This window comes from Aethalodelphis obliquidens, unplaced genomic scaffold (assembly GCF_003676395.1).
Source record: "Aethalodelphis obliquidens isolate GAN/ISIS:26980383/991018 unplaced genomic scaffold, ASM367639v1 scaffold2, whole genome shotgun sequence".
Taxonomy (NCBI): Eukaryota; Metazoa; Chordata; class Mammalia; order Artiodactyla; family Delphinidae; genus Aethalodelphis; species Aethalodelphis obliquidens.
In genome coordinates this window covers 66,062,906-66,079,394 of record NW_020837946.1, presented here as the reverse complement: position 1 = coordinate 66,079,394, position 16,489 = coordinate 66,062,906, and the positions used below count along the sequence as shown (strand labels likewise).

General features: G+C 34.3%; 1 protein-coding gene across 1 annotated transcript in view; it reads left to right on the top strand.

Annotated features, from left to right (window-relative positions):
- The window catches only part of SCN2A (sodium voltage-gated channel alpha subunit 2), a 92,319-nt gene that overhangs the window by 47,796 nt on the left and 28,034 nt on the right, over window positions 1–16,489 (top strand). Inside the window, exons 17-18 of the mRNA XM_027129389.1 lie at window positions 5,348–5,827; window positions 15,505–15,625. Coding sequence (XP_026985190.1) covers window positions 5,348–5,827; window positions 15,505–15,625 — 601 coding nt within the window. The remainder of the gene's footprint in view (window positions 1–5,347; window positions 5,828–15,504; window positions 15,626–16,489) is intronic.

The window sequence follows — 16,489 nt, the reverse complement described above, 5'->3', positions numbered from 1 at the left end:
AACTCTTAAAATGTCTTTTGAACCAAAGCTGTTCTTCATCTCTGTACCTCTTATTGATCATGGAGAGGGCCAGTTTTGGCTTTTATATTTCAGTTCTTGTACTAAAGCATGGAAGTGCCATGAAGAGCAGTCATTCATTTTATTTATAAGTACTAATAATAGTATCACTTGAAAATGTTTCAAATTTGGGTTCTCTACAAGTTGGAGTTTAAAAAAAATAGTGATAATCTCAGTCCATTAAAAGCACATAAGGTAATTGTTGCCTAGAAACTACAGTATGAACAAGTAACACTGACTCAAGAATCACTTGTTTATCATTTCTGTGTAAAATGAACCATGTCCAACACATCTCTGCTGAGTCCTGGAGGCATGGGAAAGATGATAGGAAGATATATATGGCATTGTGATATGACATTTACCTAAACAGGAGTAAAAATAGGAACTAGTAAGTGAAAAAATGTGAAAGTGAAGTGTTATATGTCAAGTTCACAAGATGGAAACTTTGCTTTACAGTGGCAAGGATGATCGGGCAAGGCTTTGTCAAGGAGTTCAGACCTGAAATATCTTTACTGAGATGTAAGATTTAGCTCGGTAAGAAGAAAGGTAGACTGTCCCAAGCCAGGGAACAGTGGACCCAGTGGTTGGGGAAGAAAGGACAGTAGATTCTCTAAGAGGGATCAGGCTCTTATACTTTAAATATAAAGTTATTATACTAAGGTGCTTGATTAGGCCCCAGTCCAGTGGAATAGTCATAACCAATATTTTAAAGTATACAATTTATAGACTTAATTTCCTTTCACATCAAAGCAACTTCCAATTCCCCAGAGGAAAAGAAAAGGGAGGGGGGGAAAAAAGCAAAAGATTATCATTTATTTCTATTTATCCCAAGATTTCAACCTCCTCAGTATTAGCTTAGATAATTCTGACCTCTTCTTAAAATAACAACAAACATGAACAGTGTACAATCCAGAAATATGAACAGTGGCCTAAAATAATAAACATTTATTAATTGTTTCATAGTTTCTGTGGGTCTGAAATTTGGGGGCACCTTATCTGGGTGCTTCTGGCTTTGGGTCTGTCATAAGGTTGCTGTCAAGATGTTGGCAGGGAACTCAGTTATCTTGACTAAGACAGGAGGATCAGCTTCTAAGAAGGCTCACTCTCATGGCTATTGGCAGGAGGTCCCAATTCCTCTTTGTTGGCTGTTAGTAGAAGGCTTCAGTTTTTCTCCACATGTATCTCACCATAGGGTTGTTGATTATTTCATGACATGGCAACTGGCTTCTCCCAGAGCAGGTGACACAAAACAAAGGGCAAGGAGAAAGCCCTCTTTATGTTCTAATCCTGAAGTCACGTACTGTCACTTCTGCCATATTGTATTCATTAGAAGCTAGTCACTAAAAAGAACTCACACTTAAGAAAAAGGGATTAGGCTTTCACTTTTGAAGAGAAGAGTATCAAATAATTTATATACATAAATATATATATATATTTTTTGGTTTTGACCATGCTGCATGGCATGCAGGATTTTAGTTCCCCAACCAGAGATCAAACCCGTGCCCCCTGCAATGGAAGTGTGGAGTCCTAACCACTGGACTGCCAGGGAATTTCCCTGTAGGTTTACTTTAAAGCCACCACAATTCCGAATACAACTTGCTTGCTTTCAGAAAAGTGCAATATTGCATAGAACAGAAAGAAATGGTCATAGGGTTAATAGAAAAGAAACAAAGAAAAGGTCATAGGTTTGATTTTAGATTTGATTTGATTTCATTTATATATTTGGCATACATTGGAAGAAAAGAATAAAAGGCAGAGAACAGAACCCTTTATGACAACAATGAGTGAGCAGATCAGACACAAGCAACAGGGAATTCATAGTGGGAGTAGTAGAAAGTAAATTTGGGGCCAAACTGTGTAGAGTTTAATTTATGAAAAGGCTGACTTTGCATAACAAAATTGGAGTTTTTCTGTAGGCAATTCAGAGCTACAGATGGCTTTTTATCAGGAAAGTGACAAAGAGCAAGTGGGATTTTGGTAGAATTCATGTAGCCAGAAAACACAGAGTGAACTTAAAGAGAAGGAAACACAACATATCACATGTCATCTATTAGTTTACTGAAATAAGACACATGTCTCTAACTGTACGGAAGATTCAAGTTGAAAGACAATTTCAGGAAGTATCCATACCTATGGATGACATTTAATATTAATTTGGATGGCTGTATATGCATAAAAAGATATAGCCTATAAAATAATAATTTCCATCTATTGGCATAAATTTAAATTCTGTACCTTTAAAAAATTTTTTTTTTTATTTTTGGATGCATTGGGTCTTTGTTGCTGTGCACGGGCTTTCTCTGGTTGCGGCGAGCCGGGGCTACTCTTCGTTGCAGTGCACGGGCTTCTCATTGTGATGGCTTCTCTTGTTGCGGAGCGCGGGCTCTAGGCACACGGGCTTCAGTAATTGTGGCACGTGGGCTCAGTAGTTGTGGCTTGCAAGCTCTAGAGCGCAGGCTTAGTAGTTGTGGCGCATGGGCTTAGTTGCTCCACGGCATGTGGGATCTTCCCAGACCAGGGCTCAAACCCATGTTCCCTGCATTTGGCAGGTGGATTCTCAACCACTGTGCCACCAGGGAAGCCCTAAGTTCTATACATTTTTTTAAAAATTAAAGAATCTCCCTTTTTTTTTTTTTTTACTATAAGTTAAAAAATAGTCCTCCTTTTGTGATATCTTAGATATTTTTTCTGGAGTAACTAGGTAGTAATAGTATCTGTCATGTTTACCACTATTAAGGAAATGTGTTCATATCACATTTGCTTAAATAAGACTGACTGAAACTGATGCAGTGCCTCCTACAATCCTTCCTTCTCATCCTCACCAGAAAGGATAATGTCCGCCAAAGACAAGCTGACATAACTTCCTGTTAACACATGTAAACTTCTGTATGGTGCTCCACCACGAGAAGTGTGAGTAACCACTGCCTAGTCCACAGACAAGACAGAGGTTTGGCCACAGACTGCTTTTCCCCAGGCTATTATTCTTGGTTTGCTAACACTGTGGCCAGAAATCCTTTTATAGGTTCAAGGCAAGTGCTGCAGAAGGAAAATACGATTTTTTGAAGATTACCACTTCTAGAAGTAGCCACCGCAGTCTCGTCTGTGTCTAAGAGAAGGTGGAGCATTAGCATACAGGAGGGATGTGAAAGTTTTGGGTTCTTCTCACCAATTAGGAATCAGGATGGAGGGACTTCCCTGGCGGTCCAGTAGTTAGGACTCCACATTTCCACTGCAGGGGGCACAATCCCTGGTTGGGAACTAAGATCCTGCGTGCCCGTGGTGCGGCCAAAAAAAAAAAAAAAAAAGAATCAGGATGGAGACAGTATTGATACGTGCAATATATTTCAATCCTGAACCCCAAATGGAAATTATTATTCCAAGAGACTGGGGGACGTGTGAGTCATTTTCACTCAATGAGCTATCAGGTCTGCCCATAACCACGTGTGAGACAGGTTTCCAGGTTCCAGTCCCTGAGTAAGCTAGTTGAACTGTATTCTCTTAAATTGCCTTTGATCACAACCAACACCTTGGCCAGTTGTTATGCAGATCAATCCCCTGTGGTAACAAAGGAGCCCTAGAAATGTTTGCTCACACAAACATTTCCAAGAAAAAAGATAAATTGAAAGATAGTATAACAAAGGGTAGGTTGTATCGTAGTATTAATAACATTGATAATAACAGCTAAACTTTCTCAAGGGTTTACTATGTGCCAGTAGCTTTGTGAGAGCCACATGGATTTTCTAATTGAATCCTTACAACAATCTTGTAAGCTTAGCACTGGGAAAATTGACAGAAACTGGATTCTTACCCAACATTATAATTCTAATGAGAAAGGGGAGCAGGCCATATAGATATAACAGTAAATGACACAAGTAGATACCTGTTCCAATGCTTTGAAGAGGAACTATAAGTTGGATCTCACTCTGGGAAGGTTGATTGATATTTGTCAAGAAAAAGTTCCTAATAGAAAAGTTCATTAATAAACCTTAGGAAATCAAATCTAGAAAAAAATTATGGTACCAAAATTGTTTTACAATGGATAAAACACAAACGTAGCATTTAATTTTTTTCTCTTGCATCTGTTTTTTCATCCAAAAAGTAAATTCAAGGCAAATCACAGTAAAATATAACTTTATTGGTAAATTTCTGATGTGAAGGAGCAGGTCTTAGTATGAATACTAGCAGACGTGGTATAGCAATTGAAAGATGTCAATATAGACTCACAGAATTATGTGCAGTCCTTGTTGGGTCTTATAGGTTTTTACCTTTCTTACCACAATTGGTTAGACTAACTCGTACTGGTTAGACAAAGGAACTCTGAGCCTCATTAGCTTATTGGAAAGATAGGAATATAGCAAGAATGCAGTATCCTTTTCATTGGAGTTTTACTTAAAATTTTTTCTAGGATTCCTCTTCTGTACTATTTACTTTTTGTCTTTGGATCCCTTCAGGGCCATATCCTTCTTTTTTGTTCTGTATGCTTGAATAGTCAGGGACTCATGAACATTATCAATCAAATTCTGAAAAAAAATTATATTACTTGGTCTTGTGCCTATGGGAGTACTCTGTTCCTTAGTAAATTACCTCTTTTTGAGTGTACACAGTGGGTTTATGGTCACTAATCTTTTCACTCACTCATATCAGTGGGTCCTATTTTTGGAGACCCAAGTTATAGACTAATTAGTGGTCTCTAACCATTTCTTTATAGTATTTCCAACCACTGTATAAATCTAGTGGCCATTATTTTCTGAACCAAAAACTGGGAACTTTGATCTAGCAGTAGGTATATATATTTTTTAAATAGACAAGTTATCCAAAGTGCAAAAATTGGTACAAACACATAAAAATAAAATCGTATTTAAATATATTGGAATCATCTTTGGCTTCAGGAATAAAACTATAATAAATTATCAGTGTCCTGGAAAACCCAAGTTACATGGGGAAAATTCTTAACATCCCAATAAAAGGTTTGTTTCTTTTTCACTGTATAGATATCTAGATAGCTAAAATTTTAAATTTGGAATTGAACTTAATATAGAAGTTTTACGCAACAGTGGTTTCAGTAATTTTGCAATGACTAAAAAGGAATTAGTGTTAATAGTATTCTTTTATATTGGCCAGGTGTTTATTTCATTCACCTTTTTTTTTTTTTCCAGGATAGTTTACCATAAACTAGAAAGAAAACCTATCAGCAAAAAGTGAGGTGTAAGAACAGTTTTGGAAAATTTGTAGTTAGGAGCAATAGAAACAACAGAATGTTTTGATCACCAATTTTCCTATTGTGTTTTAGGTTCTGAACCTCTTCCTGGCCTTACTCTTGAGTTCATTCAGTTCTGACAATCTTGCCGCCACTGATGATGATAATGAAATGAATAATCTCCAGATTGCTGTGGGAAGGATGCAGAAAGGAATTGATTATGTTAAAAGAAAAATACGTGAATTTATTCAGAAAGCCTTTGTTAGAAAGCAGAAAGCTTTAGATGAAATTAAACCTCTTGAAGATCTAAATAACAAAAAAGACAGCTGTATTTCCAACCATACCACCATAGAAATAGGCAAAGACCTCAATTATCTCAAAGATGGAAATGGAACGACCAGTGGCATAGGCAGCAGTGTAGAAAAATATGTTGTGGATGAAAGTGATTACATGTCCTTTATAAACAACCCCAGCCTCACTGTGACTGTACCAATTGCTGTCGGAGAATCTGACTTTGAAAATTTAAATACTGAAGAATTCAGCAGCGAGTCAGATATGGAGGAAAGCAAAGAGGTAGGAATTTCTACGTCAGAAGATATTTTGGTGTTATGTATGCTTTAAACTATCAGATTTTTAAAAATTATATTTTCTTTCTGTAAGAAAATAGGAAATATCTATTGACACAATTTCTATGGCAAAATTGGCGATAAATTGACAGTACCTTAATATATAACTAGACAAATGATATGTTGACTCATTTTTTCAAATATTCACCATTTTGAATTATTGATAATATGAATATTCTGATTAATATTTTTGCGGATTTTAAATAATTTTTGATTTGTGAACAGTGCCTCAGTTTATACACTTTCTTCCTTATAATTCTCCCACAATGGTGTTTTTTTGTATGTACTAGAACAATACTTGGTGAGAGGGCAGTTCCAATTCTCATTTTGCTACATTCTTGGCTCTTATGGAATAATTTATAAACTGTGATCTTATTTAGTTTTCACAGGCATATTTATTAATGGAAGTATGATTGGGATATTGACTTGATATTTACATATAGTTTCATGTTTCCTGAAGTAAATAATTTTTTAAAGGAAGTGAAGGTAGTGATGCAGAATCAGGTTGAAAATGTTTTTAACCCTACTGAACCCGGAACATGCTCTCTAAACAAACAAAAAGCCTTGATACATTATAGAATGTAAAATTCTAAATTTACCAACTACAGTTAAGAGTCTTGGTAGTTTAAAGAATTCTTTGATGTACTAGAAGAGTATAAATACCAGGATATGTTCCTGGTTTGTTTATAGGTTAATAAGCACAGAGTTGGGAATAAAGAGAAGGAATTAAAACCTTGATGTTTAACTACACAAAAATGAAGACAGAATTCCCAACAATTAAAGCTTGCATAAACAAATAAAAATAACAACGAAAAACAAAGATTCATTCTTTTTTTGTCATTTGAAGTGATTGGCAGGGAACAAAAATACCTCTATTATTATTCTCATCCTAAGAAAGATGATTTGGGGGAGTTTGAGATGCTGAAGGGTACAGTTTAAGTAATGCAACAAAGTCACAAAAATTAGGGATCAGTTAATAAAATTATGAGCAAAAATATATTTCTAAGAAAGGAACCTTAGATATTTCAATCAGTATTACTATATTTATTCTATAAGATTACTGAAGAAGATGCTATTTCCATTTGTTCTTGTTTGTAAGATAGGTAGTATTGCTAATTCAGTGATTACACAGAAGTAGATGTTAAATGTAAAATTCAGAGAAAGTTTAAATATAGGTACTAAAATTAGCATATAGGTAACAAGGCCATAGCTACTAGTTTCACAAAATAACAGATGAGATTAAAGGGGAAAATTTTAAAACCTTATAGCCTGGGACAAATAATTGCTGTAATTAGTTGAACTCAATTGTTCACTAATAAGATCATTATTTTAAAACTGACTAATATCTTAAGATCTAGTTAATAAAATGTTGGATAATAAGCATATTTGATTGGGCTATGCTGAAAGGGTGGGGACTAACTTCTGGCATTGTATATTACTAGAAACTAAAGTCAGCATTTGGAAGATAGAATTTGGTCATTAAATTTTAATATATATTCCCCTCTCATTATTTTGACATTATACCTAATAGCAAATATCTCCCTTACAGTACGGAAGTCAATTTTTATTTTTAGCTAGTAAAAAATGTATTAACTAAGAATGAATTATGGAGAATCAAATGTTGAAGCCATCAGTCAATTTAAACTTCCGGCTGAGGATCTTTTGAGGTATGGTTAACTCATCATCCAGTCTTCCTAATTTTCAGAAATTTTAAAGCCTCAGACTTCTCCAAAGGAGCATGTATTTTGCCTCATCTCAAACCATTGTGTTTGACGTTAGAGAATTATCTAGTTAAGGTGAGGCTTATAGAAGGAAAAATCCAAACTCTTCCCAGTTTCTCTTGTTACCATTGAGCTTTTTCATCTGTTTTCTGTTTGAGTTAGGTACTCCAAAGTAATATATGTGAAGTCAGTACTTTGGAATTGGAGGCAGAGAACTGATCTGCCAGTTGAAAGTAGACAGCATTATTTTATTGCTTTAGCTGTAGAGTCCTTTCAATACTTTCCCATCATAGTGATTGTTACTTGTGTGCTAAAATTTATTATTTGGTGAAATTTTTAATTATGGCTTTATATCAGACTTCCTAACTATAAGCTCATAGACAAATAAAGGATTAGAGCAATAGTCTAGGAAGGGACTATGTGCATGTTTTAATTTTTTGGTATTTTACCTTGTAACTCTACACTAGAAAACAAAAGAGAACTGACATAATTATTCAAGAATTGCAAATATTCCCACCTCAGATATCTTTTTAGTGTTCTGCCTTCAAGTTAGTTTTGTCTGGTCATTTTCTTAACTGGTAGGTTTGGATTGTGCTGTTAAATATCACATGTGGAGTATTAATAAATGGAATAAGGCTAATTGACATTCTTTTCTAAATGATTTGAAAAATTAAAGGAAAAAAACGGAGCACCTTTTAATTTTTGGAATGCCTAATGAATTCCTTTTTATAGGGCAGACTAACCAAGTGGACCCAGAGGTTGTTTAGGTGTTTGAACTAAATCCTCTTCTATTTTATCTTTGCCAAATTTGTGTGATTCTTCGACAGCTTTCTGTAGATTCTCTAGAGTATATTATTTTAAATTCATATCTTAATTATATGTTTTAACTCATGTTATTTTGACTATATATAATGTAATTCCTTTCATACTTTGTGATTTTGAATGATTGATTTTTCTTATAGAGTTTTAATAATGTTGAAGCCGCAATGATTATTTTTCAAAGTGAAATTTACTAGTGCAATATGGTGACCTTCACTGCTTACCGTTCTTACTTCTCACAGGGGTAAAATCAAGCTGGAGCCTTCAAGAATGCAGCTCTGGTGTTTTTTAACCAGCCAGAGGCTCGTGCCACCACTTTTATCCAGGTTACCTAAGCAAGTTGTACATATATAAATATAATTAGTTTCTAAATGAATTTTGACTGGCCTGCATGTTACTCAGCTACATTCCTTGCCCATCCATTGGCAGTAAAATAAAAACATGCACAGCTGCTCTTATGCTGAGTCATAAAGCATGGTCAGGCAAGTCTGGCAACCCTAACTTTTTTTAAAAAATGAATTAGCTGCTAATTTTCTTACATAGATTTTTATAGAAATTACATTCAGTGAAAAGTAAAAGTGCATGCCTTTATGAATTATTTAGTTACCATTTAACATTACAGAGTTTTGAACGTGCTAAGGGTCTAAAAGGAGAAATATAAGATACTCTTTGAAAAACTCTTGCAGAAAGCTTTCTCTCCCCTGCCCTTTCCTTAAATAAACAAAGCCCCAATGAGTGTACTTTGTTGGTATTTTTTTGTTCAGTGTCATATTAAATTTTTCTGAAGGGTAATCTGCAAATTAAAGCAATCCCTTATTCATGTGCAAACTTCCTAAAGGATGTTTTAATGTGATTAGAATGTAAATGAATTGGAATATTATGTTTTGGCTGCTACCAGCATGGGTACAATTTTTATCTGCTTCATTTCAGAGAAAATGCCATCTCCCTATTTAGCAATTTACCAAAAGTTCTTTGTATTTAGAATACAATTCCCTTGGAAAATCTGTTGATATTTACCCCTAAAACTCTTGAGAATGAAAGAAAAGGAAATACATTTTATACACCAAAAGAAAGGAAGGAAGCAAGGAAGGAAGGAAGGAAGGAAGGAAGGAAATAAGTGTTATAGGTGGTATATTCATTCTGAAAAGAAATCTGGAATCCACTTTCTTCATCGTGTTGCTCCTCTGTACTTGGTGTTTTTGTCTCTCTTTTATTTCATCCAGACTTGCTGGGAAACTTTCTCTTGAAGAATATTATTTAAATATATCATGCACTGCAAGTTCATATAGGAAGAGAATCAGTGTGAGCTTTTGCTCCTTTCGTGTTTATTAAATGAAGGGACCTCCTAGTCACGCAACTAAGGCGGTGAATGTAACACCTTTCTATGGGCTCCATTTGGAGGACCTTTCATTTCCTGATGTTGAAATCACAGTTTTGTGCTAAAATATGTTAACCAAATTGCTCAACCCAACTTAGTTATTTTCAAGAAATGTTAATTGTTTTGTCACTTAGATGCAGTTTCCTCTCCTTCTACCATTAAAATCATAAAACAACCCTAACATAAGCATATTTGCCTCTTTGGAAGGAGCAATAATCATGCCATTTTGGGAACATTCTTTTATATCTTAGAACAAAATATTCAGTCACTGGCAATCTACATTCATGAAAGATAATGCCTTATACTGGAGGAATGAAACCAATATCATTGGTCATATAAAGTGAGACCCAAGGTAAAAAATGCTCACAACTAAACACAGATACATACTAAAAACATATACACAGGGACCAGAGAGAATTATTTTTTCCTATTATTTGTTAATTCTTCAGAAAAGTGTGAGATTTGACTCCTTAGGATAATGGCTTGTTTTTCCTAGTTTCTTAGAAAGAGGTAAGTTAGTTTTCTTATTCTCTGAGTATCATTTTCCAAGTTCCTGTGTAGAGAGGTGTATGAGGGAAAGTGACAATCAGGAATATCAACTACCAGTATTTAAGAGATTTAGCTGGAGTAAGTGTGGTGGAACACAAACTAAGTAGAACTGATGCAAGTGACTTCATTTATTCTCACCCTCACATTATTACACTTTCCAACTTCCTTGAATATGTCTCTGGCCAGAAAACATTGTCTGCTCCCTAAAAGAGTAGTATACTGAATTCCAACACAAGGGCTAGGAAGGGAGAGAAGGATGTGTAGAGATGGTTTGGGTAAGCAGTGGTAGAGTGGTTTCAATAGAAACCCATCTATAATTTTATACTGGAGAATGTGTAGTCTTCAAGGGAAAGTTTTCCAGTGGGATAGTGATTAAAGGATAAAAAAAACTCTAAATATCCTTAATGTAAGAACAAAATTGACCAAACATGTGTCTTTGGGGCACTGTTAATATGCTGAGGGGTAGGTCAGCACGACATAAGGGTTCCTTTTGCCATCCCAAGACATATTTAAGACCCTGCTATTTATGGATTATAGAATTTTATAATGTATCTATTATAGAGACAAAAATGATTATCTGATAATATAGTATGATGATAATGATAGTTTTGATTTTGCCTTCTTCCTTATTAAGAAGAGCAGTTCCTTTCTAGTATTAATGTATCACTTTGGCCTTAGGCCTATCCCAAAGTAAGCATAACCATCACTTTCATTGTTTCGATGTTAAGATTTTTCATGTAAAATGACCTAGAGTTCTTTAAGTACAGATTAGGATCCATGTGGAACAAAAGATTGCCATTTGTGGTGACCAAAATAGTTAGATATGGAATATTTGATTTAATCTATATTTGAATTATCTCTTTTTAAAAAAAATTCCAATTTCTTTTATTAAGTTTAGAATATACATTTTCCCCAAAATATATACAATATTTACTAATTACGTTTTCTCAAAAATATATCTTAACTTCATAATGAGAAAAAAAAGTTGCCTTTGAAAAACTTAACAAGAAGTGACGTTTTCTCTCCCTTTTTCTGTTGTGATTAATTATTTTCAAAAATACTTTTACTTTCTGAAAGAAGGACTATGAGTCTGGCATGTAGATGTTTAACAATAGTTTGGAAAGTAAAAGTTAGAAGTATAATGTTTAAAAACGTGAAGTGAAATACTGTGTGTCTTGAAATTTATTTATTACATCATTAAGCAAAATATGATTCTGCCCTGTTTAACTCCTATGATTATAATTCCCCAGCACTTAGAGGAATCCAGCAGATTTTCAATAGTAAGAGCCCTGTAACATGAAGCTTTCACTAAAAAAAAAAGTTCAGCTAATATTTTCATCTGAAAATAAATGATTGTCAATGCCAGGCATAGCAAATAACAGTTTGTTATTCCTGTTTGATCTCTTGACTATCCTGACATTGAGGGAACATCCATATTTTCTTAAAGGTTGAGTAAGGAAGGGCTGTTCTAACAACATCATTCAGTCCACTTGTCTTCCAGCAAATAAGCACAAATAACAAAAAAGGAACCTAAAAATCTAAATTTTACCAAAGGGAAGAATAGAACTTGAAAATAAAAAACTGGTTCTATTTCTAAGTAGTTAATATATTGGTCTCTTACTCATGTGGCATTTTACAGTGAATGGTGCCTAGACTGGAGAATTTACAAATAATCTTTATTTGAAAATTCTTCTTTTAAGTATATGAGTACTAATAATTCCATAAAATGATGTGTATTTGATAATTCTAATTGGTGAATTTGCACTGTAGTTAAAATTAATCATAATTATAACCTTATCTGAAGCTGAAGAGTTTTATATTCTTAATTTGATTCATTTGGTTTTTATTGGCTCTTTATACATTTTAACTGTTTTCGTCAACATATTTTATGATATTTGCCTCTTATGTGATTTTAAGGAAGTCATTGAATTGATGTTATCAAGAAAGATTTTATAAATCAGAATTTCTTGCCTATATCTCAGGCTTATTGTTTAAAGTAAACTTTTGTTTATAAAATATCCCAACATATGTTTAGCTTCATTCTACATTAATACATATAAAGATATGAATATAAGAAACCAATACTAAGTTCATGGTCATGAAACATGGGAATCAACAGTATCCCAACACTATCTTGAACCTATGATGTTTAATTACATATCACATCTACTAAATGTTTTAAATTGATAAAGATTGGCTTAACTTATGGATCATCAAAGAAATTCTCTAGGGAATCCTAGCAAAGTGGGGTACAGAAGACCTAGAGTCCAGCTACTGACTCAGTATGACTTTTGACAAGATGATTAAAGCCACATTTCCTTCTCTAACTAGACACTGGATTGGTTGGTGTTGAGGATTAATGTGTACCCTAGATTTTTTATTTGTAGACCAAATAAAGTTATTCAAGTAATAAATGTGACAGGTAGATCCTGTGCTGTTCCACATCAGGGAAAAGATGGAGGAGGATGAGATATTGCCTTTCCTTAGAGAGGTTTCATTCTTTGCTGGGATTGTAGATCCATGTACATAGAGTAGAAACAGGAAAAACATTGTCAAAATGAGTCAGTTTTAGTTTTCCTGACTCCAGAGTTAAAGTACAGTTTACTTCGTAGTTTCATCATAGGTCTGGTTAATTGGAAGCCTGATGTTTAGACAGCACTTCAGATTCTAAGGGTTGTTGGTCATTACCTACACAATTTAGAATCTTGAAGGATTTGTGTTTCTCTGTACTTACATGAGAATATTATATGTATTCCCTTGAATGTAAAAGTAAGTATTAGATAGGAGGTGTTAGAAGTAGTTAGTGGTAGAATAAAATAGTGCATGCATTGGTCATTCATTCATTTACCCAATAAACATCTATTAAACACAAACATTGTGATGGGTCCTAGGGATGCAGAGGTGGCAAAAGCATGATCTTTGCTTTGAAAGATTGTCTGGTGAGATACATCTTCTAGAAAAGCAGAATACTTTTATGTTGTACTTCTGAAAAAGTAATGATTTGACCTTTAAATATATAAATGTTTGGCTTCAATTAAAAAGATATCTATTAATTCTATGTCAGTACTAAGGCACTGCACTAAATGAAAGGCATTGTAGTTGATGTTACAGAGATCCTCTGGAAACTTTTGAACCAAGATTCCCTGGAATGTGTTGTCTGGTGACTTCTCCCAATCACTGTCAAGGACTAGCCTTCATTCTGTTATGAAGAAGTTCATTCATTCATTCATTTTTTAAAAATTGTTGAGTACCTGACGTGTAATATAGCCAGCACTGATGCAGGCTCTGATGCAGTCATTTGCCAATGTGGACACCTGAATATGGATTCTCATTTATCCCCAGGTCATCCCCCAATCTGTAATTGCAGTATTATCCTTTTTCCTAAAAGGAATGTTTTCCATTTGTTATTGTGGGCTGTTTGTAGTTAGATTATATATGACCAAGCTTCACTTATTCTGATTACCTATGTCATGTTTCAATATCCAGTAAATGATAAGATCAGTATTTTCAGGTCCCTAATGTGTAACAGCTTTATGTGAATCAGATGGATGGGATTGGTAGGTTAATTTAGCCATTTCTTAGTCAATTACATGTTTATAAACACAGCTACACTTATCAAAGAAAGAGTCTAATCAAAAGATGAAGGACAGGAAATGAGAAAAAGTCATATAATATTTCATTTAAAACAAAATATATTCAAATTTTAACAGTAAAGATATTATAATTGAGTGTCTAGTATTGTGATATACTTGGTGAGTAGAAAAAGAAATCAAAAAACTTCAGGCACCTTATAATATATAATCCTTGATTTAAGTAGTTTGGTTAGATTTAAAAATAATCCTGAACGAGTTCTAATTGAGGATACATATATATTTATGCTTCTATCATTGGTATTGTTAAATTACACACACAAAAGCATTTTCAGTCTTATCTATAGCTTATATAAATATTTTTACTTTATCAGCACCACTATGCCAAGGAAATATTTTCTATAAAGAAAATTATTTTCAGGAAATAAAGGAACCAGCTTCCTCCAGAAATCCATAGAATCCTTAGCCCAAATATAATGTTTCCAGTACTGACTACAACATCTATTTTAGAGTGGGTTCAACATATTTCAATGTGCATTTTATCATATGCTTACCTCATCCCCTCTATAAAGTAGCTCCTATCAGCTCAGCCATTTCCTAATGTTATGCACTAATGGTAATAACATTGTAACAGGTCCGAGAATGCTGTGGCCCAAACTACTCTGATTCCATGTGGCACTCATACCTGGCCCTGTGTCATTCCTGCAGCATTTGAAGACCAGGTTAAAGACTGGATCCCTTCATTTATACTGATCCCATGAACGACCTGACCTGGCTAAAGTTTGTTGTATTTCAAGATTTAAAACAACTTCTTTCTATTATATTTTTCTTTTGGTGGTATTTGATTTAACCTAAAGGAAAACAAAACAACAACCAAAGATTCATTTCTGCCTTTATTAACCGGAGAGGTAAGAGTGCCAGAGTAACAAGTAGTTTCCAAATGCACAATGAAACACAGGAGTGCATTGGCCAAAGAGAATGCAAAATATCAGCTCTTGCTATAAAGCTAACAATGTGCTGCTCTTTTCAGAATTAGAAAACTATAGAATATATTTAATAACAACAAGTGGTATATGTTTTCATGTCAATGAAAAGTGGGTAAATTTAGATTGTTGCTGTTTATGTGCATCTGATCAAATCTTTTCTGCATTTGACATGAAAATACACTCATACAGCTTTTGTTGGTTGGGTCACAATTTTAGAATAAAACAAACTAGACCATTTGCAAACTAATTTACAAAAGCAAGATCACAGACCACAATACTACTCTGGCAGCTTACGTAAGCTCTCTGCATGATTTTATTTCAGAATCTCTCTCTATGCAGGAGCTTAATCAAAAATTATTTAAGTTGTTAGCACCATATTTTTAAAGGAAAAAATTTTGTGGTGCTGTATCTAATCTTGTGACCCCCACTTCTACTAAAGCGGACTGGCATTATGTTTAAGATATTCTTAAATTACAGATCAAGGAAATGAATACAGAAGACTTAAGGGCACGCCTTTGAAATTTTTATATTGTAGATTAAAGAAAATATTTTAAAAGCTTTTCTGTGGAATTGATTTTCAGAAGCTAAATGCAACTAGTTCATCTGAAGGCAGCACTGTTGACATAGGAGCTCCCGCTGAGGGAGAACAACCTGAGGTTGAACCTGAAGAATCTCTGGAACCTGAAGCCTGTTTTACGGAAGGTGAGGAAACAATGTGTGTACGCTCATTAGACTTCTCTGATCTAGCCATCTATTCTCTCCCTCCCGGGCTCGCTCTAATCATCCATATCTATCCAACAACTGTTCCTTTACTTGTCTGTTCGTTGCTTTTTCTATATCAAAACACAGATGATTTTTGAAAAGGTAAGATTTAATTTATGTAATCAGATATTCTATTTTTGTGAATCCTGTTCAACTTTAAGAAATGCTGTTAACTATCTGGGTTTTTTGGTGGCCTTCTAGAATCTTTGATAGGAGAGAAAGCCAAATCATACATCTCTCTCTTTAGCTTTAAAAAAAAAAAATTTTAAATCAAAGAAGTAATTTATTGTTTACTGTTTTGTCAGGTCATAATGGGTATGAATTGATTAATGTATATTTCAAACTGTCCATGAATAACAACTACCTGTATCTGTCAAGGTCAAATATTTTTTATTAGCTCTGAATGATACTAGATTGTAGATAATGAAATGCCAAAATATACTGAGCCATATAATACCGGGCTCCATGCCATTGGAGTAATACTAAGAGGATTTTGTGAAGAAAACTAAAATTATGTTATTTGAGGTATGCATCAGTTATCTCTTGAACAATAATGTTGTGTATCAAACCACCCAGAACTTCTTATCATATAACAAAAAAACGTATATTTTTGCTCACAAGCCCATGGCTGGCTAGGTGGTTTTGCTGATCTTGGTTAAGATTAGTCATACGGCTGAGTTCTTAGATGAGACTGCTGCCTGACTCAGCTCCATCCACACACTGGCCCAGGCTTGTTCTCATAGTGAAAGCAAAGGAGCAGGAGAGGAAGCCTAAATGCCAAGCACTTAATCCTCCACTTACATC